The 25,686-nt window shown below is 50.0% G+C and overlaps 1 protein-coding gene across 1 annotated transcript; it reads right to left on the reverse strand.

Annotated features, from left to right (window-relative positions):
- Positions 1-115: 115 nt before the first annotated feature.
- On the reverse strand, positions 116-25,610 carry NMNAT2 (nicotinamide nucleotide adenylyltransferase 2). Its single transcript, XM_021525108.4, has 11 exons — positions 25,414-25,610; positions 9,155-9,243; positions 8,391-8,458; positions 7,642-7,720; positions 6,511-6,640; positions 5,804-5,884; positions 5,648-5,692; positions 4,776-4,852; positions 3,437-3,538; positions 3,135-3,202; positions 116-3,005 (listed from the first exon to the last, which is right to left on the reverse strand). The coding sequence occupies exons 1-11, from the start codon at positions 25,496-25,498 to the stop codon at positions 2,903-2,905; spliced, it is 927 nt and encodes a 308-aa protein (XP_021380783.1). The 5' UTR covers positions 25,499-25,610; the 3' UTR covers positions 116-2,902.
- Positions 25,611-25,686: the final 76 nt, after the last annotated feature.

Here is a 25,686-nt window from a genome sequence, read left to right on the forward strand (position 1 = left end):
TTTCAGGCTTCCTCACTTGGGGGGATTTGGCCATGGGTTATCGCAGCCATGCAGGCATTTGCTCTCTTGTTCTGACTCAGGCTGGGGGCTGTTTTAAAGTCACACCAGTAACATCTCTGTTTTGTTTTGTTTATTACATAATTTAAACATTTTGCTGATAAAGTATTTTTTGTTAATGACTGTTTCTTCATATAGCAACAGAAAAAAAAGAAAAAAAAGGCTCCAAAACATTTGACAAAGGTGAAATTGGTGGCATGGAAACTTCAACCCCTTTCCCTCCCCCCTTTATTTATTTTCTTTCCCCAAAAGACGTTTGAAGTTCATTTCGCTTTCAGTAAATTGACTGATAAAAAGTGGCGGTTCAAAGACCAAAACCCATGAGCTTCTTCCCACACCTCTCCTGCACCCTGGAAACCCCCATCCTCACCTCCCCAGTGGTCACATGGATCATCACAGATGATTATTTTCTTCCCGTGCCCACCCAAAGACATTTTTCCAAACCAGTCCCAGAGCTGAAGGCCCCATTACAAACCCCCATCCCTCCCCCCATGCTGTGAGTTTTACTGAGTGGGTACACAAAGGTAAGAGCAGTAGGACAGAACAAACTCATCATCTTCACCATTCCAACCATGTGGATCAGGAGGCCGTGGCATTCCCAGGTCCCCTTTTGTGTATGAGGGAGGGAGGATCAGAGATGGCTTTTGGACATGATTCTTTCTTTCCCTCTCTTCATTGTTTAAAATATTTTCTAGGTCTTTCCTTGAGGAAAACCTGCTCTCTTTGCTGCCACCTCAGAGTGTCGCTCCCCAGGAGGTTCAGTCCCTCTGTGTGTTTTGGAGGCTGGTTGCCACCATTGCTGTTTCTCTGGCTTGGAGCTAAGAAACACAGGGGACATCTGGAAAGGAGGGGAGGCTGCTGTCTGGGACAATTTGTGTGTTGGGGTGGAGAGGGAAGGGAGGCTGACAAACAGAATGTACAAGAGAAGCAGGAGGAGAGCAGCCCAGCGAGGGGCTGACGTGCACTGGGTGTCTCAGGGCACCCGGAGGTGTCACTGTTAGGGAGCTCACTGTGGTGGTGGTGACCAGCTCAGACTGGCTGAGAGCCTCCCTGGAGCAGAGTCCTTCACACACTCACCACCTTCTCTGCTTTGGCATCTCCATAGCTCCTCATCCTATGGGATATGTACTCAATGGCCTGTAGATACCAGAGCTGGCACTGAGGGACTCAGCTGCCAAATTTAGAACAGTTCCCAAACAAACCTCTCCATGCAGAGGGAAATCCCTGACAAGGAAAGACCTTTTTCTGGCCCTTGGGTGAGTCACATCACTCCTGTCTTTCTGGGAAGGGCTGTGCCTTCCTGAGGAGTTGTCAACTACTGTTCCTAAAATCTTGTCTGCTGCAAGGACACTGTGGCTGTGGGTTTCTTTGTATGTCCACAGTGGCTTGCTGTTCCAAGGATGCCAGCAGCACCTAGCAGGTCACCAAATTTAGCACAAAGTCCCACCTTTGGAGCTTGTCTGAGAGCTACTTGTTACCCTTTATGGATTTTAAGGGACAAAAGAAAAGAATTTTCACATCTTTCCTTGAAAGACCCCGAAGGACCTTCAGCCACAGGCAGAAGGACTGTACCTATAGTGATATAAGGTTACAGGGAGCAAAGGGAGAGGAGAAGGTGAGGGCTAAACCTTCTTCATGGCTGTGAGCTTCCCCAGGAGCTGTTCAGGGTCCTTGTGCCCTAGGGATGATCAGTGGGACAAGGATTTCTCCAGCAATCCTCCTCTCCACAAGACTTCAGTAACTGCTCCACATTACCTGTCCTGCTTTTACTGTGAGCATCTCCACCAGATCCATCTCTGGCATCAGGAGGTGTATCACAGGCAGGAGCAGGAGCCTGGCTTGTCCCAAGGAATGTGCCAAGTGGCCATGGCTGGTTTGGGAGGGGGAGGTTATTATGCATTTAATGAACTCTTCGAGGAGAGGGAGAGAGTAGGAGTGGCAGGGGAAGACAGAAGGAGCAGAAATGGAGATCTGGAGGGTAGAGGATGGGGGTGGACCTGGCCAGGTTTGGGGCAAATTCTCACCAGAGGCTTTGGCTCACCACCTGCTTCTTTCTACCCATAAAAGGCAGATCCCTTTCTAGGTGCTGTGGGATGTGCCTCCTGACACTGGGTAAGAGTAGAACATCACCCCAACTTCACTTGCCTAGGGAGTGGCTTCAGTTCTTGCAGCTAAGGGAAGGTGAGATGTGTCATTCTCTCTGTAATGGTTCATTACATCCTTCACCACCAGGATGTTGCTCTACCAAGGCCTCTGCTGCCTTTTAGAAATGCCCTCTCCATGACTTTTCAGGGCAGGAGGAGGATTTTGTTAGCTGGGCTGTCTCATGGCTGGCCCGAGGAGGTTCCCCTGCCGTGGGGCACTGAGCTGATTGTTACAACTGTCCACTGCCAGCCAGGGTTTGGTTGGTCACTGGGCTGAGAGGCCCAAAGGGCTCACACTAAAGTTACTTAATAAAAAAAAAAAATCACCCAGATTTATTGAGCAAAGGTTGTGTAAGATGATGCAGAATAGGCAGCCCCTGCTCTGAGCATGCTGGGAAGATGGACTGAGGAACCATTTCCCAGGGACATGCTGGGAGCACACGGAGCATGTCGCTCCCTGACCAGCCCCCCTCCCTCCCCACGCACACAGGGCAGGGCAGTACCCCAGAAAAAGAGACTAAACCATTCCCTGGACACGGCTGCACAACAGAGTGTTGGTGCTGGGGGTGAGAGGCAGACACGGGCAGGAGGCCATGGCATGGGGAGAGAGATGGAGACATGGACTGAGAGAGAGAAAAGAGTGATGCAGAGCTGCAGGCAGGCGGGACACGAGGGCTGTCTCGCTGCCAGGTCTCGGGCACTTAGCCAGAGGCGTTGATGTAGAGCTGGCTCTTGAGGATGTAGTCAATGACGGGCTGGCAGAGGTAATCCACAACGTGTCCGTCCCCGTGCTGCAGGGCCAGTCTGGGGGCATGGGGAGAGAGAAAGGTGTCAGAGCCCACTGGGGTGGGTCAGGTGCCCCTGCAAATGGAGAGGCTGGCTGGGGACACCCTGCTCCCCACTCTGTAGTGAGAGTAGCCCTGCTTCACCCACCTGCTTTTGGTGGAGCTGACAACTGACATGGGGTGATTTGAGTCGTCCTTCACCACCAGGATGTTGTTCTGCAGGGGAAAGAGGAAAACAGGAGTGAAGGGATGGCTTGAAAGCAGATATCTGCCACTCCAGCCTCCCCACCTGCTGTGGGGTGACCCATTGCTCATCTCACCCATCAGCTGAGAGCACCTGACCCTGAGATGCTTTGTGTCCCATGACAGAAGTGTCCCCCTGGGTGAAGAGAGACCACGAGCCCTCTCGCAGCCTTCCCTGGCCCCACGTGCACCCACTCACTCACTTACTTTGTACTTGCGGAGAATGGAGGAGTGGTTCATGATCCGCTCAGGGTCTGCTCCATCCCGGGGCACCACCACGATCCCGAACTCCCCGACGATCACCTCCATCTGGGAGCAACACAAGGTGTGGAGAGCTTTATAGCTGCCCCACACAAAACCTGCCACTGTCTACTAATCCCATCCTGCCCCTGAAAGCTGGACCATGGTCTGGAGGGAGATGGGGAGTGACTTTGAGGCTGTGTCAACAGCCTTTGGCAGAAACATGGAATTATGCGGGCATGTGGTCGGCAGTAGTTGAAATAAAAGGCACAGGGTTAAATCCTGTTAGTGAATGTTGAGGTCAGGCTTTGAGGAGAACTTGTGGCAGAAGGAGGTGACAGCAGAAGAGGTTGCCCAAGGTGAATGAGTTCGCTGCCTTGCTGGAAGGGTTCATGAACAGGATGGATATATTGATCCTGACAGAGGTCTGGCAGGATTGTTCTTCCAAGTTTAGCCAAATTTGCTGCTCTATGGGGACCACTCATAGTGCTCACACCTATCTCACATGAGACAAATCAGGCTCATCCAAAAGAGCTTTGGATCAGGAAATTCAGGCAGCAGGAGTCTATGAAGAGGTGCTGCAGCAGAATGCATCTTCTGCCTGTGCTTTGATGTAATTGCTGCATCCTTTGTGCTGGGCTCAGGGCTTGGCTCATTTCAATTTTTCCAGCCCTTCAAAGGAGGTGCCTGCTGCCTAAATGCTTTAAAACTGAAGGATTGAAGATGTGGTAATTGATTTTTGAAGACTTAGAAGCTCAAGGAGGGAGGTTTGTGTTGACTGACTGATTTCAGGGAGGAGATGGGGGAGCCCTCATAGCCAGCATGGCTCCAACCCAGCTGGTGGGTCAGCAGCCTGGCCCCTCTCCAGGGCTGGTGTTCTCCCATGGAAATATGGCTTCTTCCAGCAAGGACCAACACTGAAAGATGTTAATTTGCCTCTAAATATGTTTAATTCCTAATATCTGGACAACTCCTGTAAATACTTCATTTCCTACCTGCATAACTCACTCTGCTGGGATTGGTATCTACTTGATACTGGCTCCTTCTGAGGGACAAGGAGTGGGAGCACAGCCTTTGGAAATGCCTTGGGATGGGCTTACCCTCCACCTCAGGTGATGTCCTCTGCATTAACAGTGAACAGGGTAGTGGAAATGTGCAGGGGAGGTGACAGGGTTGGGATGGAGGAGGCAGTGGAGATGGTGGGCACAGCTCCTGTCATCCCAAGGGACTTAGAGGCTCCCAGGAGCACTGGCTGTGGGAAGCAGAGAGGAAGAGCATGGAGGGGTGCCTGGCAGTGGTGACTCACATCTGCCTCATTCCAGAGGCCAGGAATACAGAAGGACTCCAGTAGGTCACTGCCACAGAGCAGCAAGATGCGAAGCTCTGGAAAAGAGAGGACAGAAGCCCAGAGGTGAGAGCACAGGGGGTTGAGAAGGACACCCCACCCCCACTCCCCAGCTTGAGGGTTGGCTTTAGAGCTCAGCAAGAAAATTGTGCTGTGGGAAGTTTTCTGCTCTGACCGGCCCATAGGGATTAATTTATTTGCACAACTGCCTGATAAAAGCCACTAAACCCCCACAGAAGGGTAAGAAGAGGTGGCTACATGGGAAAATGCTTCACTGTTTGGCATTCCCAGGTGGCCAAAACCTTTAGGCTCGGCATGGTGCTAGTGCTAGGGCAGCTGTAGTCCCAGGCTGTGTGTGAAAAGGGGTCTCAAAACCACCAGCAAACTCCCCATGCAGACCTCTGGGTGATGTCTGGCGGGGTTAACCCCCTAAAAGTATTTAGAACAAAGGGAACCATGGCTGGTCAGGCAGCTGAAATCTCTCCTGCTGCTGTGTGAGGCTCTGCAGGGCTGCAGGCATGGGGTGACACCACCATGGGAGGTCAAGTTTGATGGCACTTGAGGGGACTCTCAGGACAGGGTGCCTGGCAGGTCTGTGCCAGTGCTGGGAGCTGTGTTCCCATTGCACTCCCATATTTCATGCTGTTATCTGCCAATGGGACTAGGCTCAGCCCAGTTAGAGCTGAGCTGAGTTTCTGTTGCATTCTGGAGCCCCAGTAGCTGGCACCAAGGTGAGATGAACCTGTGTGTGCCAGAGCTGCCATGCAGATGCTCCCAAGCATGCAGCTCGCCCAGAGGAGTGGGAGCAGTGCACAGAGGGGCTGGGTACTCACCGATCTCCTCGTATCTCATCACAGTCCCCAGGTTGGCATTTTCATCTGAGAAAGGGCAGCAAAAGAGAGGTGCTGGTGCCCAGCCTCGAAGAGGGGTTGGGAGGAAGGGTGGGGAGTGGGTCTCTAGGGGTGATGCTGACCCTTTCCTCTACATACCCACAAAGGTGAAGCGCTCCATGGGCGGGCGAACGCAGCAAATCCTGCTCAGGCTCTCTCCCACCTTCCCCAAGATCTTTGCTAAAGGGGAAGAAGGAAAATGAATGGGAGAGAGGCTGTGCAATCAACCCATCCACGTGCTTCAGCCACCCTGGTTCTGCAAAATGCTCCTGTGCCTGGGTGTGCAACTACTCCCAGATCTCCCAGCACCCCCTCTCATGGTCTTAACCCCCAAGAGTGCTCCACTGTGTCTTAAAGCGACCAGCTAGGCAGCTAAAATAATGAAGAAAATCATAAGGTGTCCATTTTAATGGGATTTAAGTAGTTTTCCCTCTTCTCAGCTAATACCTTTATGGTGCACATCCCTCTGTCTTGCAGGGAATCCCACTACATCATCTCTCCTGCCAGTTCTTCCCTTGGTACTAGGTAACCTTTCCTTTTGTTGGTCTCACTGCCTAGACATCATCCAGCTGAAGTCCATGGCACTTTCACAGCCATTTTTAGCTGTTTTTGGCTTCTGCCCTCTCTGTGCTGAATGCTGACTCCTGCATCACACCCCTGCCCCACGCTGGACTTGGTTCACCAAGACTGATGAGACACCTGTCCAAAAATAATCTGATGGAGCACTGTTCTGATATTTGGCAGCCCTGGCTGGAGGTGGGATGGAAGTAGCCATCCCTCTCTTCCCTACAACTGCTGCCACCTACCTGCGGTGGGCTTGCTGGAGACGCTGTTGTTGTTCTGGTAGATGTTCTGCGAGGACTCGTTCTGGGGCTGGCCGATCACAGGGGTGATGGAGGGTGTGTTGACATTGGAGAGGATGCAGCCAGTCACTCTCTGCAATCAGGGAAGGATGTAGCTGGAACAGTGCCCTCACCACAGCACCCTTGCAAAACCTTTCTGAGCCTGTAACAAGCCTCTGCAGCCCTGGCTCAAGGTTACCTTTTGTGACAGGTACATCCCAGCTCACTTTAGGGTCTCCAGTCCCATCTGACCTCACCAAATGGGCCTGGGGCTATCGGGGCCCTGTAGATAATGACTCATGTTTAAGGTGGTATCAACTTTTTTGTGTGGGTTAGCAAGGAGCATTCATGTCCTCTTCTCCTCCACCCATCCCTACAGGAAAAGGAAGGTATCACCAGCAACTACCTGGCTTCAGCACCACAGTCCTTGGCTGCACTGGACAGCCTGCTGGGCTGGCTAATGCCACTCCTGTGCCTCCTCTCTGGGCTGTCTGTGAGCTTGTACAACGCCCTTTCATCCATTTCCTGTCTTTGGTTTCCTTCCTATATTTGAGTGAACCAGCAGCTCTGCTACCCCTGCCACCCAAGGGCAGTCACCTTCCTCCTTGGCTTTCAGGACTGCCTGGAGCTTTTCCTCCTGGGGCTGTGCTCCCTGGGGACTTCCCAGAGGCTGAATTTTCCTGTCAAATCTCTCTGTCAGGTTCATAGAGTAGTTCTGGCTCAGCTGGTGAGCAGGGAGGCCCCTCCACACCTCCCTCCCTCAGGGAGGAGGAAGCAGGGCATCACTAATGATGTGCTTTATGCCCACCCCTGCTTTGAGTCTGCCTTAAGCCCTGCTGCCCTCCTGGCGTTGCTGAGTCCAGGGTGGCTGCTGGCTCCAGCTGGAGGGCTCCATTTCCTTCTGCCATCAGGGCCCAGACCTCAAAGCCGCTGTGACAAGGTCTCACCCCTTCGAGGTCAGGATCTCACTGTGTTCCTGCAGGTCTTCTTGCTGTGTTTTGCTTGTGGATGGCCGTGAGCTGGTGGAAGAGCACCCCCATGCCCCCCTCCCCATGCCCTCACCCTGGTGCACCCACGGTGCAGGGGCTGCCTCACCTTCATCAGGTCGCGGTGGTGCTCCAGCACACTGCAGGTGGTCTGCCAGGTGTCCTGGTAGCACTCCCAGGGGTCCACCCTGCCAGAAGCACAGCAAGGCAACAGAGTCACTCATGGCTACTGCCTGGACCTCCTGCCCATGCCACCTCCTCCCCACTGGACTGGCCAGCAGTGCCATGAGCAGCCATCATCGATGCCTCAGCCCTGGCATGGACCATGTCCTTCCTCCAGCCCTTCTCCATAGCCATCCCTAGCAGCTCTGGAGCCTGGTCATCTTCCCATGCTTGGCACCTAACCAACCAGCTTTTTTGGCTTGGATGTAACTGTGTGGGCTTCCTGAGGGCAGCCCAAGATGCTTCTGGTGTCACTTCAACCACCAGATGCCACCTGGCAGTGCTGGGAAGGTGGAAGTTGCAGGCTGGTGCTACGTGTGTGGACAGGGGAGATGCCACAAGGCTGAGTCACTTTGGGTATCACCCAGACAGCACAGGCTCGGTGAGGGTCTGGAACGGCTCCCCAAATCCTGAGGGCTCCCTTGAAGGGTAAAACCAGTCCTTGTTTGTTCTCTGCTGGACTGGGAGGGGAAGGTCTATGATTTTTAGTCAAGCTTGGGCTGGAAGAAAATTCATCCTGGAGCTGTCTCTACCGGCTGGTGGCATCTCCACTTTGCATGCAGGACTTTGTCCCCATGGTGCAGGGAAGGGGCAGGGGCTGCTGGTGCCGTGGCAGGTGCCAGCTGTGCCACCCACCTGATCCAGTCGGAGGACTGCACGGCCAGCTGGCACATGGTCAGGCGGTGCCGGCTGGAGACCAGCCCCTGCACAGGAAGGTGAAGGAAGAACAGCTATGAAGCCTTCTGCTCTGGCCAGCCTGGGCTTGAAAACCTTTCTGGGCAGAACATCAGGCTCACTCATGTGAGACAGGCCAGAAGGATTCCTGCCTGCCCACAGAAGTTTATTGAAGCTCCTGTTTGCTGGAGGGGAGGAGTCTCTGTTGGGCTCAGCCCTGGCTAAGTGCTGGGGTGGTGATATTTGCTCAGCACACCACTCCCAGACCTGTGCTCCAAGGGGGCCAACCCGAGGGGGTGGTTTCTTGATGAAATTCCTCCAGCTTTCAGGAGACAAGTAAGCTCGCTACTCCTTATTTGACAAGGTCTTCTAAAGTTCACTCATTTGCATAATTTTGATATTTCCCCCCCAAAAAAAAAACCAACCCAATTTGCTTTGAAATAATTCAAGCTAAAAAAACCCACCAACCCCCACTTAAGGCATCACCACCACTACTGTTTTGGATGGGAAGGTTTCTCTTTGCTGTCTAGTACTTTGGCTCATTTTAGTGTCTCACTGCAGTTTTTATCCTTCCCTCTGAGACTTTCCCAAGGTCAGGAGCTGCCTCAGACAGAAGAGGGCCATGAGGGGGCCACAGGTCAGCAGTGCTGCCCGTGCCCAGCCCTGACCCGGGGGATGCCCTGACCCGGGGATGCCGTGTCACGCAGGGCGCGGGCACCACGCACCGTTTTCCCGTAGGAGTCGTGCACGGGCGAGACGATGCCGCCAATGACGATGAAGCGTCCGGTCTTGTGCAGGTAATCCCGGGCTCGCTCTGGAGGGGGGACAAGGAAAAGGGTGGGGGGGATTTAGCAGGACCCACTGAGCCCTGCAGCACCCTGGCAGCCACAGCCCAGGCAGTCCCTCCTCAGGGCACAGCTCTTACACCCCTCCCTGGCCTGTGTCAGCACCATGTGCTGCCCATGTCCCAGCTATGCTGAGAGATGTTCAGCTTCAGGCTTGTATTTCCTTAAGGTGGCATTGAGGATAAAAATCCTAGTGACAAATTGCCAAACTCACCTGATCTCCTACGCATCTACCACAGCTATTGAGACAGTAGCAAGGGAAAAGAAGGAAGGTAAGAGCAAAAAGGCAGGTAAGATTGATGAGCCATTAGAAACTTGTTTTCTTCAAGATCTATAAGATATTTTGGATTTGCAAATAAAAGGAGCATTTCTGAAATGGAGGTGGTGATTTCAAGACCCAAGATGTCACTGTGCATCACATCCTTCAGACACTGAACTCAGTGTCTGGCACTGCCCTGGGGGATGGTGAGAGGTCCTTCTGAAGGGTGAGTGTTCCCAGTGGGGCAGTGGCTGCCACATCCCTGGAAGTGTCCAAGGCCAGGTTGAATGGGGCTTGAAGCTACCTGGGTTAGTGGAACACGTCCCTGCCCATGGCAGGAGTTGGAACAGGATGAGCTTTAAGGTCCCGTTCAACCCAAACCATTCCAGGATTCTGAGTCACTTGGGCAAATTTTTTTTTCCTCCAAATTTTGAAATTTCTGCTAGGGAATATTATTCAGCTTCTGTCAGTTAAAAGTAAATTAAGGAAATATAATTGCCATGGACCTTTTTCCCCCCCTCGAGGGCATTGAGCAGCCTCAGGTCTCTGTGACAGCCTGTGGGAAATTTGCCAGCCTTAATATAGCCTCTTCCTCAGACTCACCTGAAATCCTCACTCTGGCTGCCTTCCCAGCTCTTGTGCCCTGGACACACCAGCCTCCAGAGAGGGAAAAGTGGGCTTGAATCATTTGATATGTGCAAGGGAGTAAAATTTGATTGCCTGAATTCAATGCACCAAAATTATCCTTCCTGCCCTCAAAATCCCATGAGAGCACATGCAGCAAGACACAGTATGCTTGGGTTTGGTTTTTTGCACAGGTAGGGAGAAGCGAAGATTGATGGATCAGCATTTACTTTTTTATCATAATGCAAAATAAAATGCAAATTTTTAAAAATTCCCTAACAAAAAAGATAATGCTGAGTTTTAAATTAACACATCTTTTCATTATTTCCTGATTTGCCCTGACTTGATTTGTCTTGCCAAAAGAAGATTAAAAACACTGATCTGTCCATCTTCGTGTATGACCCCTTTATAAAGTTCATCTTTCAGAGCTGAACTCTTCGTATGCAAACTCTGCTTCAAGCTCTCAGGGGTGGCTGATGGTATCAATTTGTCTTGAGCTCTTGGTGGCAAAAGCCAAAGGTTTTTCCTGGCTACCAATACCTCAAGGTCTATATTTAAACAGCCTGGCACCATCTCTATGTCTTCAGGCAATGTGACCCATGCTGCTGGCATGTCACCTCAGTTCCAGCTTCCAGCTCACACCAAATATCCACCACCACCTTCTGCCTTAACAAAACATTTCTTCTGCAGAAAACAGGCACTGGCACAGGATGCCCAGAGAAATTTTGGATATCTCATCCTTGGAAGTACTAAGGCCAGGTAGGCTGGGGCTTGGAGCAACTTGCTCCTAGTGGAAGGTGTCACTGACCATGGCATGGATCTGAGAGGTTGTTGATGGCCTTGCAGCACTTGGGGAGGGCTCTGCTGCTGGCAGGAGAGGGGTGCTGCTGCTGTATTGCCATCAAAACTGCTCATTTGAGTTTAAACCTGCACAGTCTTTAGGGAAACCTGTAAAAATGAGGCTGCTTCCTAAGTTGGGATCTGCATTTCCAAGAGCTTGTTGTCTTCCTCAGAAGCACTACATATAATTTAAACATGCATGGAAACAGGAGCACATTTATTGACAATTAGATCCCTGCAAGGGAAGTATTTGGGCAAATGTGGGCTAAGAAGCAGCAGTACGGTGTCGGGAATGGGGAGAGCTGCCTTCTGGCTCTGTCTTGCCCACAACTTGCAGAGCACCCTTTCACATCCCAAACTGGGCTGTTCTCTCTTGGTTTTGGGGCAGAGCACATTGTTTGCTTGCAGGGCTGTGTCCTTCAGGAAACTCTGCAGACTCTCTTGTTCATACAACCGTCAGCTAAGGCAATCCTTCACAGCCATACATTTCAAAGCAAAAGCCTTTGAAAAGATTGCATTTTCTTAAATAACGCATCAAATGCAGTTTGGAGAGGAGCTGTGTCACTGGTGACACACTGGAGCTGTGTCACTGGCATGGTGACAGGAGCAGATGCCCTTACTGCTGGGATGGTGGCAGAGGATTTGGGGCAGGGGGCACCATGCCTTCAGGGTGGAACAAGAAAGACTCTGAGGTGCTGTAGCAGGTCCAGAGAAGGGTTAGGGTTCCAGAGAAGGGAACAGCTGGGGAAGGGTCTGGAGCACCAGGAGTGGCTGAGAGAGCTGGGTGGGGGTTCAATCTGGAGAAAAGAAAGCTCAAGGGGGACCTTCTGGCTCTTCACAACTCCCTGGTGGTAGAGCCTAGTGAGAATCAGGTTCTACTCCCAGGGAAAAGGGGACAGGACAAGAGGAAATGGGTTTAGATGGGATATTGGGAAAAAATTCTTCATGTAAATGGTTGTCAAGCCCTGGCACAGCCACCCAGGACAGTGGTGGAGTCCTCACCCCTAGAGGGATTTAAAAGCTATGTGGAGGTGGCACTTGGGGACATGGGTTAGTGGTGGCCTTGGCAGTGCTGAGTTAAGAGCTGTACTCAATCTAAAGGATATTTTCCTAGATTATCCATGATTTTGTGATTCAAAAATTGCAGTGTTAGTTTGCAGCATCTGCATGTGTCCTCACTACAATCATGCTGCTGTGTTTAGAGCTTATTTTGATTTTTTTACAGCTTGAATCTCTTTAGACTGACACACCATTCAGTGGCTAAATGGAGAGGGCAATAGGCCATGGTAGCCAAGCCTGTCCTGACACGTTAGCTCATCAAGCCTTGAGTCCTCCCCTCTGCACAAGGCCAGACAAAACTGCTTTAGCTCTTTTAAGAGACCTCAGGGGTGCTGGTGGCTCATGGCCCGCCCTGGGCTGAGAGTGCAGTGCCTGCTGCCATGGTGTGTGCCCCTGGCACAAGCTGGATGAGGGGATCCCATCAGCAGCCATTGCTCTGGGTTTCTGGAAACAGCAGGCTGGATTTCATGGGTCATTGCTTCAAATGCTGTGGCTGCTTTGATCTTGCAGTGCTTGCTCCAAGCCCTCAAGTCCATGTTCTCAAAAGAGACCTTTTTTTTTTTTTTCACAAAATTTGTTATGCCTTTCTTGCAAAACATGCTGCTTGTGGAGATCAGGTTCGTGGTCTCCCTGTAGACATGGCTAGTGCCAAAGACACGGCAGTAGCCAATTCTCTTCTCAGCTGTATTCCTTGTGGTCAGCAGTCTGCAACTCTCAACCTTCCCTCCCTGCTTGTGCAAAGATTTTTGCCTGGAGAAAAGTAGATTTTGGCCTGAAAAGTCCTAAGTCTTTGGCATCTTACTTCCACTTCTCTGACAGTTAGTTGGTGTTTGGTCCATTTGTTGTCCTTGAGCTCAGCCCTCTCTCACAGCTTCCCGTCCCTTTCTCAGCCCATTTCTTGCCTGTTGAATACCTGTGATGTCCAGAGATTACACCAGACCACAGAAAACCCCCTCCAGTATTTTCATTTTCTATGAGCACTTTATATCCAGCCACACCAATGCAAGGATGTCAGTTTGTAAATGAACAGCTCATTCCTTTTCTGGAGTAAATTGTCCATAATGCTCCAGGCAGCCTCGATGGCTTTTAAACATTGTTGACATAAATAAACTCAGGGCGATGGCTCTGCCAAGACATGCATTAGCCCCTTGGCAGCCTACTTGTGGCATGGGCAGCTTTCAGCCATGGCTCTGTGCCTGGCAGCTGCTGGGTGACCACAGCCTTGCTCTGCTGGGGAGGGAAGGGACAGGGGTGACACTTGGATCCATCCCAGGCACTGGTGACACTTTCCTGCTTTCCCAGACCAGCTTTGCTCGCCTGCCCTGCAAATGCACTTCAACTATTTTCATCTCTGCTGCTTTCCTGAGAAATGATGATAGGAAAGACCAATCAGAGGATATGCTCCAGGGCCACAAAACTGAAAAGTGATGTTTTTGTCCAGTTTGAATGAAAAAATAGCATCCCACTTCCCCAGTAGGAAATCAGTCCTTATTTAAGAGATGTTTCTTTTTGGAGGTTCTCACTGAGTTTATTTAATCACAATGTTTGGCTCCTCTGGCAGTGCTCCATCACCTAAATTGACATTACTGAAATCAAATATTTCTCGTGTTCTATTTTTCAAAGTGTAATTTCAAATTTTATTTGCTTTGCCTTTGTATCTGGTTCATCTGCACGCCTAAGACTTCCTTTTTTCTATTTTTTTTTTTTCCTTACGGAGTAAAGCCACAGGCCAGCTCTGATTTATGCCCTTTTCTCCACAGGGGATTGAAGCTGCAGCTTGCTCACACTGTGCCAGCTCTCTGAAAACACACACAAGGTAGTAGGGAGGCAAGAAAGCTCTGCACAGCCTCATTGCACAGCCCTGAGAGCTGGGACAGAGAAGTTGCACAGCTACAGGTGACGGAGAAGGCAAAACCAGTTCCCAAGTGTCTCATTTTTATTTTGAGCAATTTGGCCTCTGACAACCTTGGACAGGAGGTGGGACATGGCCATTAAAATCCCTTCTTCTGCAGGAGAGGGTGACCCAGATATGCCAGCACATTTTGTTTTATTCTCAAGCTAGCAGCACTTGCAGGACCTAAATGGGGCTTCCAGAGCTCAGTGTGGGCAAGGAGCCAGCAGTTACTCTCAGTCTAATTGAATGTGTATATCTATCTATCTATCTATATATATATAAAGCCCTCTGAATGCCAGATCAGGGATGTATTCATCAGAGGTGTCCTTCTCCCAGAGCCCAGCCCTCCTGCCTACCCCAGAGCCTTGTTCTGGGTCCCAACTAGTTTCTTCACCCAGTGTCAGATCTTGGTTAGAGCTGGGGAAACTATTGGCATCTCCCTTCCCTGGGGTCCCAAAAGAGACATTTCCACTAGAGCAAGCCCTGGCTGCTCTTTAAGAGAGGTCTCTCCTTTGGGAAGAAGCAGGAGGCTGATTCTTCACTGTGGGGTTGGCCCTTCCCAAGGCAAGCCTGGGGAGATCCTAGTGTCCCACTGACCCAAATAATCTGTCCTACCTTGTGCTTAATGCCTCTCAGACAATTTCAGTCAGATTCTCAGGAGGCTTCTAGTTGGTAGAAAAATCCCATTAAGCCCCATAATGATTTTTTAAAAGATTTTAATCTCTGAGCTAATTGCTCTGCTATACTTTCCTCCACCCCATTAGTCCATAGCTGTACTCAGGAAATGTGGAAATAACAAATATGGGAAGGGCTTTGTAGGCACACAGTGTGTGGTGATTGGGATGGGGCTGTGGGAGCCTCATCCCCAGTGGGCTCAGCTGTGAGGAGCAGGTGAGCAGCACTGACAGCAATGAGCCAGGGAGTGCCCAGGGGCACTGAGCAGCCACCAAAGGGAGCAGAGGCACACAGTGTAATGTGTGAACATGAGGGGATAAAAGGCTGGGCTAAAGGACAAGAGGGGCAAATGCAGCTTTCTGAAGTGATCTGGTGTTGCTGTGCATGGGTTACAGCTTTCTGAAATTGTATGGTGATGCTCTGTGTACTATGGCTGTCTCAACTGTGACATGTGCTGTGACAGTGCTTCAGATGTTGCTGTATGTTAGTTTTATCAGGTTTTCATAAGCACAAAAAAAGCACTTGCCACCAAATGCCTCAAGATTTACGGTGGAAGCAGAGACTGTGAAAGGCCCTGAGAGGTGATGCTGCAGGACCTGACCCTGCCAGCCCACCCAGGTCCCCACCAGTGTCTGACTCAGAGCCACATAAGTGATGACTAGTAAGACTCATGACCATCTGTTGACCACTCCTGGTTTCATGCAGAAAGGTGAAACTAGGTGTTTAAAACAAACAAACTAACTAAAAATTATAGAAGTAGGAGACTGAGTCACAGTAAGCTGACCTAGAAATAACAGAGCATTTCCTGGAACCCCAGCTCGATGGGGCCTGGGCAGGGGACCTGGCTGGTCCAGAGAATCTGGGTTTCCTCTATGAAGCTGTAGAGGGACAACTATTTGATATAATTGAAAGTGAAGACATCCTGTTTTCCCTCTTTTATTAGAAGTGAAGTATTGCAAGGATCAGTGCGTCTGAGAAGTTACACAGGAGTCCAGGAAGAAGAGTTCTCAGGTCTGGAGCTTGAGAAGAAGCATCTGAGGAAAAGCATGGCAGAACAACCCAGCCCAAGATGCTTTTCCTTTCTGTAGCTGCTACTCCTGCTGCTATGGAGTGGGAGGGAGCAGGCAATGCCCATCAGGTGAGCAACATAAGAGGAAGTACAAGGAGATGCTTCTTGAGCTGAAGTGCCACCAGTTCTTCCCTCCTCTCCCTTCAGGGACTGAACCTACTTTTCTGTGATCAGCACAGTGCTGCCGCTCTCTCCTTTTCTACAGAGAAGCAATATAAGTTATTGCTTGGAGATCTCCACTCTGCTATCACAGGGAGAGCAGGAATGTTCTCAACACCATGCTGGATCTCACCTAAAGTGTAACAAGCTGAGTGGGTGGGCATGTTAAATACCTCCATGAAGTGTTCAACACCCAGGGCTACTCTCTGGGTATCTTAGAGGTCTTGGGGCTAAAGAGGTAAGGGAAAGCATCTGATGAGGTAAAAGCAACTCTTAGATAGTTGGATGGGGCTTGGAGCAACCTGATCTAGGGAATGGTGTTGTAACAAGATAATCTTTTAAGGTCTCTTCCAAACCATTCAGTGATTCTAAAAATGGATGAAGAAGAGGCCTTCACCTAAAGAAGGTTTTTTGAACTGTCTTCTACAGGATAGCACTGAAACAAAATCCTTGGAGAAGAATTAAGCATCTCTAGGTAAGATGATTTTTTGTATGTGTGGTATTGAAGAGGAAAGTGAAAGGTCATGTACCTTTCCCTACCTGGTGCATCAACTGTCACCCCTCCCAGAAAAAGGCAAGATTTTCACTATTCTGCCATGGTTTTACGTGTCATTTTAGCAAAAATGTGGATAGAACATGTAAAATAGGACAGGCACCTTAATGTACATCCCTGGAGAGGTCACAGTCCCCCTCTCACTCAGGGAAATTAGTGTCATGTAGTGCCTTTAAAAAAAATGAAGGGGAAATAAAACCCCAACAGATTTTCACACTTGTTTTCCAGTGCCCTAATTTCCCTGTGGAAGCACTCTGTTTGTTTTCATTTCCAAGCTGTTGTAGCACATCAAAGGCAGTGCTTTTTACGTCCTGGCATGTGTGGTGCTGCTCCTTCGGGCTGACACGTGGCAATCACAAATCCCACTGGGAGCAGAGGATTTATGGTTCTCAATTCCCCATGTAGCAGGGATGAGGAACCTTCGTCCAGCAGCTCTTTGCTGGTCTTGGGCTGCCTCCACATGGAGCTGACCCCCTGTGTCTGACCCACAGCTTGCCTTTGCTGGCAAAGTTTCTGAAGATGCTGACTTTGTCTGGGATTTGTGTTGGCTGAACCAGGAGTGTGCAGGCAGAGCACATCTCACCTACAGAGAGGCAGAAGGGCTGGGGGGATGCTGGTGAGGCTGTGGGTGACAGAGCCATGGTAGGATTTCAGGCTCAAGGTGACACCAGAGGGATGTCACATTCCCATTACTGCAGCGTGTAGCAGTGAAACCCTGTCTCTTTGCAGACCCATTCCCAAGACCCCATTTCCCCCAAACAGAAACATCAGCCATGCTTTTGCACAAAGCGAAGGTGCCAGAAGCATAGTTACATGTTTAAGCATTCCCCAACCCAGCTTGTCCTGGAAAAAGTGGATTTTCTGCTTTCCCTTGCCAACAAACCACAGAGAAACGTCATCTCCTCAGGGGAGGCTTAAGCTCAATTAGGGACTGTTGGATTTTCAGTGAAAATATAAACCTTTGTGTAGCAGGGGCTGTGCAAGTTCTTCCTTGCCTGGCTCGGAGGTGGGTTCTCCACCCATCCCGTGGGGATCGCCTGTGCCTCCTATTCCAGCCCTGAATATCTTATCTCAGTTAATCTTCTCCTGGGGCAAGCCCTACAGTGGCTTTTGAAAATGCATATTTCTGAAGAATCTAGGCTTTCCTGTTCCCAAATATTGATTTAGCAAATTTCTGCTGTTATGACCAAGTTACATCCAGTGGTTCAGGCTAACTGAAGAAAACTAGTTGATGCTGAAAAGGAGGAAAAAAGTGTTTCTGAGCCAGGTTGCCTTTTCCAGCAACAATAGTGTTTCAGTGGAATGAGAGCTTGTGCCTTGGCCCGGGTTTATTTTCAGGGTTGTGATGGGCACTATTGACTTTCTCCACGCAGGGCATCCGAAAATCTGTCCCTGCTTGGTTGGGTGCTGGTGGCATCATGGAAGTGCTTGGACTGAGGGGTTATAAATACCAGAGAGGGCATGCTCATGTCAAAATCCAGAGGTGCCCTGGCTTTGTCTCTATCCTATGCTGATTGTTCAGTCTTCAGAGGTTGTTGGGTCTTCCCAGGGCTGCCCTTGGCTCCCTGGTCCCAGGTGGAGGTTGGAGTTTGGGTTAGGATTAAGGTTGGAGGTACTTGTGCTACACTTCAACACAGGTGGACTTCTTTATCTCAGAGGACCTCTTGCAGACTGCCAACCTTGCTGCCAGGAGGAATTTTGGAAGCCAAAGTATGCAGTGGTCTATTTTGGGCCTGTTGCCATTCAGATGCACAGAGATCAGCACAGTCATGACCCACTCCTACCCCTGGCCCCCATCACTGGGATACCTGACCCACAGCAGCCTGGCAGCAGAAGGATGTGGCTCCCCCCCCTGTACCACTCAAGCAGGTAAATGAGCTGCCCAAGGTTATACGAGAGATGTGAGCTGCTGGTGTTTAGCATGCAGCTAATTGATACCCTTGACATTGCACAGGCTGATGTTAAAAAGCATCAGAGAAGAGCGTGCAGGAGGTGAGAGCACCATGGTGAGTGCAAGTGGTTTTTAAATAGAAGCAGAACCCCTGCTTCTTGAATCCTTCTTGAATGAGGTTGTAGGACTGGATTTCTCACTGCCAGGTTGTTTATAGTCGGTGGAAGTAAAAGAAGGTATGTGACACATTTTGGGAGGTAGCATTATCATAGAGTCAATGTGATGTCTCAGAGACTGTAATAAATACTGCTAAATATTTAAGAGCTTATAAATATTTTAAAAGAATCCCTGAATAGTTATTGATGGAGTTTAGTCTTGTGCTCGGGAAAACTCACTCTGGGTCATGAAGAGGATATACTTGAGATGCAGGAAGAGGATGATAAAGGCTGTGGAAAAAAATGAGTCTGTATGGGGTGGAGTGACAGGAATGTGACATCAACCGATATCAAACGGTGCCCAGAAGAGAGCCACGGGTGCTGCTCTGTCCTCGCAGCACAGCAGCCGGGTATCTGCAGTTCCAGCGGGTTCGGGACAAGCGCTGGGCGTGCAGGTGACCCAGCCACGGTGGCACCAGGGCTGCCAGACCCCTCGTACCGAGGGCAGGGCTCGGCTGCTGGCTGCCATTTCAGCCTCTCCCTGTCCGTCACGTCCTCCCAGCTCCAGGGATCGGTCCCTCCAGCTAAGCACGCGTTCCCATTGCAGCCCGGCTGAAATGGAGCCTCACGGGGGCCTGCACTTCTTACTCATGTTGCAGACAGCAGAGCAAAGTCTCTCTCAAGCTCCTGACAAGATTTTGTTAGATGGAGGGGGAAGGAATTTTCCTTCTGGACATTTGCTGATGTATTCTTATTTAAGCAAAGGGGAAAGGGTGAAGCTGTCATGCCGCTCAGGCATTTCTCCCAGCTTTGTCCCAGGCAGCGACACTCTCATTAAACTGCTCTGCAGTTCAGTCATCTCAATCAAATAAGAAAAAGTGATTCTTGAAATTCAGGATATTAAGACAATACATCATTAACAAAAGCCTCAGCTCCTGCCTCTTCATCCCTCTTTATTTAGACACTCCATCCTTTCATCTCAAATCCCTTGCTATGGGATGCAGCAGCCCTCAGTGCTGCTCCTCTACAAGGATGGCAGTGGATAATCAAAGAGCAGCCTGCTGAGATTTTTAATTGCTCAAGTTTCTTAAGAACCAAGCAAAAGGGTTTTATGTTTGATAGCAGAGTCCTCTTCCATTGTTTTCCACCAGAAATGTTTTTTACCTAACTGTTGGTTGGGATATTAACTCTCTTCAATAACAGATGCACATAGGACCTAAGGAAAACTTAATTAGACAGAATGAAAGAATAGTGGGGATTTGCTGACTTTCAGGATTCAGGCTATTTACTGGCAGTGTTTTCCTGTGCAAATCCAGGTCCTGGGCACTGTTTGAAATGGTGTAGGTGGGGAAACTCCACAGTCAAACAAGTTTCAAATATCTGAGGTACCAAAACTCCCTATCAGAGGGCCACATCTGAGTTAAATCTCTTCCTCCCAAAGAAGCTGACCTGGAGCAACACATCACCCCATAAATCCACATGCTGAAGATGAGCCAGTATGGATACAGGCAGATGATACAGACTTGATTAGAATCCTCTATTTGCCATCAAGTGCTTCATAGTACCCGAAAACTAGTTGTAAAAAAGCCAAGTTAGATAACACCCCATTTTCGGGGGGGGGTTACCCAACCTGCTGCCTCTGAGACCAGCTCTGAACATCCCCATGGACCCCAGACTTTACATTGCTGGGCTTTGTGGGAACTGTGCATCCAGAAGGGAGGGAGGAAGGCTGAAATCCTCCTCTGCAAGAGCAGGGAGGCCTCAGTGAAGCTCTGCTACTTGCAGGCTGATAAGCAGAGGTGGAAAGGGGAATCAAGAGGTCATCCAATCCCTGGAGATGAAGCTCTTCTTAGAGCTGGGCAGAAATAAACCTGTGGCCAATGAGCAAGGCTTTGTGAATGAAGCCAGAAGTTTGCACGTGAAAAGAATGGATTGTGAAGAATTTCAGAACTTTTTGTAAAGGCAAGGGAAAAAAAGCCAAAATAGGGGGTATGGGCAATTCTAGAGGGGCCTTTTCTTCTACAATTGAAGAAAAATTAATTAAAGAAAATAGAGAAAAAAATCAGTATCAAAACCACAGCACATTGATTAACCAGATACCATTTCACTCCACGAAAACTCTCATTTCAGTTTGAAGAAATCATCAGAGCAATCTTCCAATTCTCACATATCCACAGGATACTACAAGCCCTTTCCACTGCAGAACCTATAAAGAAACTACTTTCAGCACCTTCTTTCTAAATCTAGCTATTTTTTGGCTCTCTCTCCAACTCTGAAACACCATGACAGAGAACCTGGAGTCTCTGACCTTGTCTAGTGATGCCTTTAGTCCCATTATTTTACCTAAAACCATCTTCTAACTGAACTATGTTTTTTTTTTTTTAATTGAAAAATTTGTTTTCTACCTTGCTCTACAGAGCTGTATTTTGGTTTTCATGCTCTGGACACAGTTGTACTAGGGCTCCCTGAGCTGGGGCCACATGGGGAAGTTTTAATTGTCAAAGCAAGCATGAGCTCGTTGTCTGGCAGAGTGCCAGCATGGGCTGTAGCATGTTAGGAGAGCTGCATGGATTAGGTTTGCTTTGGACGTTGGTGCCTTGGCTTTTGTCCTTTGGGTGGCATTGCTTGCATGGGAAGGGAGAAGGAGGCAAACTGTGAGGAGGCCAAGATGGAGAAGATGCTCTTTAGACAGCAGGTGCCACTGCTGGGTGTCGGTGCCACTCAGCGTGTCCCAGTGCTTGGTGCTGAGAGCCAAAGCCAGCGCGGGGACATCTCAGAGGTTCCCCTCCTGAGCTGCTGCAGGGCAGGAGGGATGAGCAGCAGCCTGTGCTCTGTGCTCCTCTGAGTGGCAGCTAGAAAGGAAAGTGAACATCCTGGGGTTTGGTGTGTGCTGGCTGAGGTGAGCAGCTGGGCTCGCTGCATCCAGCAGTGCTGGGGGTTTCATGTGGCTTTAAAGCAGGACTTTGTTCTGAATCTTATTTTTCTTTAATTATTAAGACTTTTTGATTGGGCTCTGCTTTTTCCTCTCCATACCTCCTTAGGCTATAAATGGAGTTTAATTTTGGGTTAAACATCACCGGTATTTGTGTCAAGCTTTGGAAACGACCTTTGCCCTCTCTGTCTTTTTGTCTTTCCTCCCCACCACAGTAACATCCCAAACTTTTTCTCATAGCCACATAAAGCTAGAAAATATGACTGAAATTTGTGATTCAGAACACCTTTCAAAGTGCAGCTGATACCACAAATAACTTGGAGTGTTTTCAGGATTATGTGGGTGTTTGTCTCAGCCCCTTGGTAGGGATGGCTGTACATGACTGTGTCTCACCTTCTTTTTTGTTATACGTTATATATCTTAGGCCAAGTATTAATTAATATGCATTATATTCATTTTGGATACACAGACACAATTCAGCCTCACGTGGGGAGCCCCAGTGATCCAGAATTTTAACTGGCAGATGAAACAGGGAGCTCTGTTGCAGTAAGTTCAGCTCCTCACAAGGTTCAGTGGTGGGATGCAGTTGCAGATTTGGTGTTGTAAGAAGAATCCTGGCTTTCTGGAATCCCAATGATGAGTCTTAAATCCATATGACTGATGGAAAGAATAACTCAATGGAAATCTTTCCCCCACTAGAAGAGACTTCCACATAATTAACTAATCCCCTATTCAGGCAAAAATCCTATGGGAAAAGGTTGGGTTTTGGTCTGAATAAAACATGGTAAAATCCACACTGAGAAAAATTATGGTTGACATACAATAGTGTTTACAGTGACATACCTGAGCAAATATTGTACTTCTTTTTGGCTTTATTAGTGCCATATGTTAAAGAGATAAATTGTCTTTCTCTAAGCAAAGCAAAGAATCCTCCTATTAGGTTCTCAAAGCCCAAATATTTGTCTGAATGATGAAGAAAATATTTTTGGCCAAATTCAGCTGTTTGAAATCATTGTTTACAGGATAAAGCACTGTTTTGGTTGGATTCTATAGCCCAGAGCTAGAAGAGTAACACAGATTTTGGTTGGGATTCCTATTGCTTTACAGGATTACACTTTTTTGGGGGGAGAAGTGTTCCTCAAACAAAAATGATAATGGATTTAGAAGCTAAATTCTGTGTCCTTTCCTCATGGAAGTCTCATTTGTCCCTATCAGGTACCTCAAGTATTGTATTCCAGGATCTTTATAGGATGCATGCATGAAAATTTCCACATCAAACTTACCCTATTTGAGCTAAAACCTGTTTTCCTGAAAGATGACTGAGTATTTATTTGCAGCCTTCATGTGACAGAGAATCCACCAGGTACCCAGGTACTTTCTCATATTACTTGATTATGGTCACTCAAAGCCACACAACAGATTTGTAGTTTGAAGTGGTTGTGTGATCCACTCTTGGCATCTCACCCGTACTTATTCTGCTGAGCAAAGTTGCCCACTTTCATCACATATCACATATCCCTCCCCGAAGAAGATCAAGATACCCCTGAACATATTTAAGGATGCATCCAGACTGAGCCTCCCTAGTCTCCTGCCACAAAGCCTGGCTTCCAAAATGAATGTAATTCTTCTCACTATTCCTCAGAGAAGGGTTTTGCTAATGCTGTACATGAAAATAATACAACCTTTCTTTTTCTGCTTGATATTCCCCTGCTCATAAGTACAAGGATCACATTTGCTGCTTTATTTACAGCACCACACAGAGTTTGCATTCAGTGGGCTGTGCACAATCCCCCCTCAGTCCTGGACACCACCGCTGTTTGGCAGAAGACATTTGCCTTTTGTTTATATTTGACATGTGTTCTTCCTCGCTGGCCATATGACTTTGCCTTTGACTTTGCTGCTGAACTAGCTCTTTTTATCAACCAGCCAGGGTCAGGCAGCACAACTGACTCATTACCAGCAGGAATTGCTATACTGCCCACTTTGGGGTCATGGACACTTTTTACCATCAGGGATTATATATTTTCTTTCACATCTTTGATAAAGATACTGAAGAGTACTGAGCAAAAAGAAAATCTTACTGCGAGTCTATGAGAACATGCATTGCATACTAATATCTTGCTGATCCTTATTTTCTAAAATACATTGTGTTACTTGTTGTTTGTCCATTGAATACAGGCCACGTGGATATCTTTAGTGTTACTTAATCAAAATAAGACTAAATGTGAATTACAGAAACCTTTTTCATCAGTGGCTGCTTCCATCAACCAAGTATTTCTAATTTAATTATTGTTTTTCTTTTTAAATAGTTCCTCTTGATTCTTGTTGGCAATTTCTTTTTCCTTAGGGGATAAGATTTTTTTTTGTTTGTTTTTATTTCAAGCATATTGGTGTCCAGGCCTACATTTTACTGGCACTTATGAAATGGAATAACAATGTGCTCCTTTGCATCTAGAAAACCATCATTTTCTAACCTGAGGTGCAACTCATGATGTTCTACAAAAACAAGGTCTGATGCAGAAACACTCCAAGCTGATTTCAACTATTTTTATATAGTTTATATATTTAGAAACTTATATACAGCTTTTAGAAACCCCAGGGATGTTTCTCCACTGGTAGCACACGACCTTCAGTATCTGCTTCCCAGCCTTAAATCTCCTATCAGACATAAAGGATGAATCCTGTCTCTGCACACCAAGGTGGTCTGCAGTGGACACTTCACCCTCCCAGGACTCCTCCCCAGCCAAGTGAGCCACTGTTTGCATTGGGATTTCCAGGCATTTTGAGCTTTACCCAAACACTATCTATGGCGTGTCGGACTGCCTTTGATGGAGACTGCCCTTCCTCTCTCCCTCCTTCCCTCCCTCTTGTCTTGCCAGGCTGTAGCAGTGATTCTAGCATCCCCATCATCTGTATCATCACAGGGATGCTCGGTAATATCCATCATCTCACACAAACATTTCCCATTCCTTCGACCTAGTATTGTCTCATGGTTGAGTACTCCAATATCTCCATTAAGTGCCAGGATTTTTGTTGACTTTTGTGCCTGGCTGTGGCTGCTTGGTTCTATCTCCTCCCTGGTCAGAGGAAATGGAAGTGCTGCAGCGGCTGCAGTCTCGCACACCGGAGGACGAATAGCGGCGGACAAACAGCGCCAGGACCGACCCCGGGGGCTGCGGGGGCGGGAGAATGTGGGTGCAGGGAGGGGAACCCGGCCATCCGAGGGGGACAGCCCCAAAGGGCTGGGGACAGCTGCCAGGGATGGAGAGCGGGCTCGGGAGGCCGCGGCAGTCCCCGCCCGCGGCACCTTCAGCACCAGCGGCCGCGGACAGCGCCCGGCGGAGCCGCGGTACCCGGGAGCGGAGCCGCGGTACCCGGGAGAGGAGCCACGGCCCCGGGAGAGGAGCCGCGGTACCCGGGAGCGGAGCCGCGGTACCCGGGAGCGGAGCCGCGGTACCCGGGAGCGGAGCCGCGGTACCCGGGAGCGGAGCCGCGGTACCCGGGAGCGGAGCCGCGGTACCCGGGAGCGGAGCCGCGGTCACGGGAGCGGAGCCGCGGGAGCGGAGCCGCGGCCCCGGGAGGGGAGCCACGGCCCCGGGAACGGAGCCGCGGTACCCGGGAGCGGAGCCGCGGTACCCGGGAGCGGAGCCGCGGTACCCGGGAGCGGAGCCGCGGTACCCGGGAGCGGAGCCACGGCCCCGGGAGCGGAGCCCCGGTACCCGGGAGCGGAGCCGCGGTACCCGGGAGCGGAGCCGCGGTACCCGGGAGCGGAGCCGCGGTACCCGGGAGAGGAGCCGCGGTACCCGGGAGCGGAGCCGCGGCCCCGGGAGCGGAGCCGCGGTCACGGGAGCGGAGCCGCGGTACCCGGGAGCGGAGCCGCGGTACCCGGGAGCGGAGCCGCGGTCACGGGAGCAGAGCCGCGGCCCCCAGCGCTCCCCGAGCCCCACGGCGCGCCCAGCCCCACCCGGGGGCAGCCCCAGGCCTCCCCCCCCGCCTCCCCCGGCCCGCCCCGCCGCCGCGGACACTGACCGAACATCTGGATGTGCCCCTTGGTGATGGGGTTGAAGCTGCCGCAGGCCAGCAGGATAACGTGGGTCTTGGTGGTCTCGGTCATGGTGCGGCCCTGCCCGGCCCCGCCGCGGTCTGTGGCTCGGTGCGGCTGCGGGAGGGAGGAGGGCGGAGGGATGGAGCGGAGCCGGGCGGGAGCGGGGCGGCGCCGCGGCTGCGGGAGCCGGGCCGGGGCCGCCCCTCGCCAGCACGGCCCGGCCCGCGGGGTGCTACACACGCGTGTGTGCGTGAGCA

This window comes from Lonchura striata, chromosome 8 (genome assembly GCF_050655825.1).
Source record: "Lonchura striata isolate lonStrDom1 chromosome 8, ASM5065582v1, whole genome shotgun sequence".
NCBI lineage: Eukaryota > Metazoa > Chordata > Aves > Passeriformes > Estrildidae > Lonchura > Lonchura striata.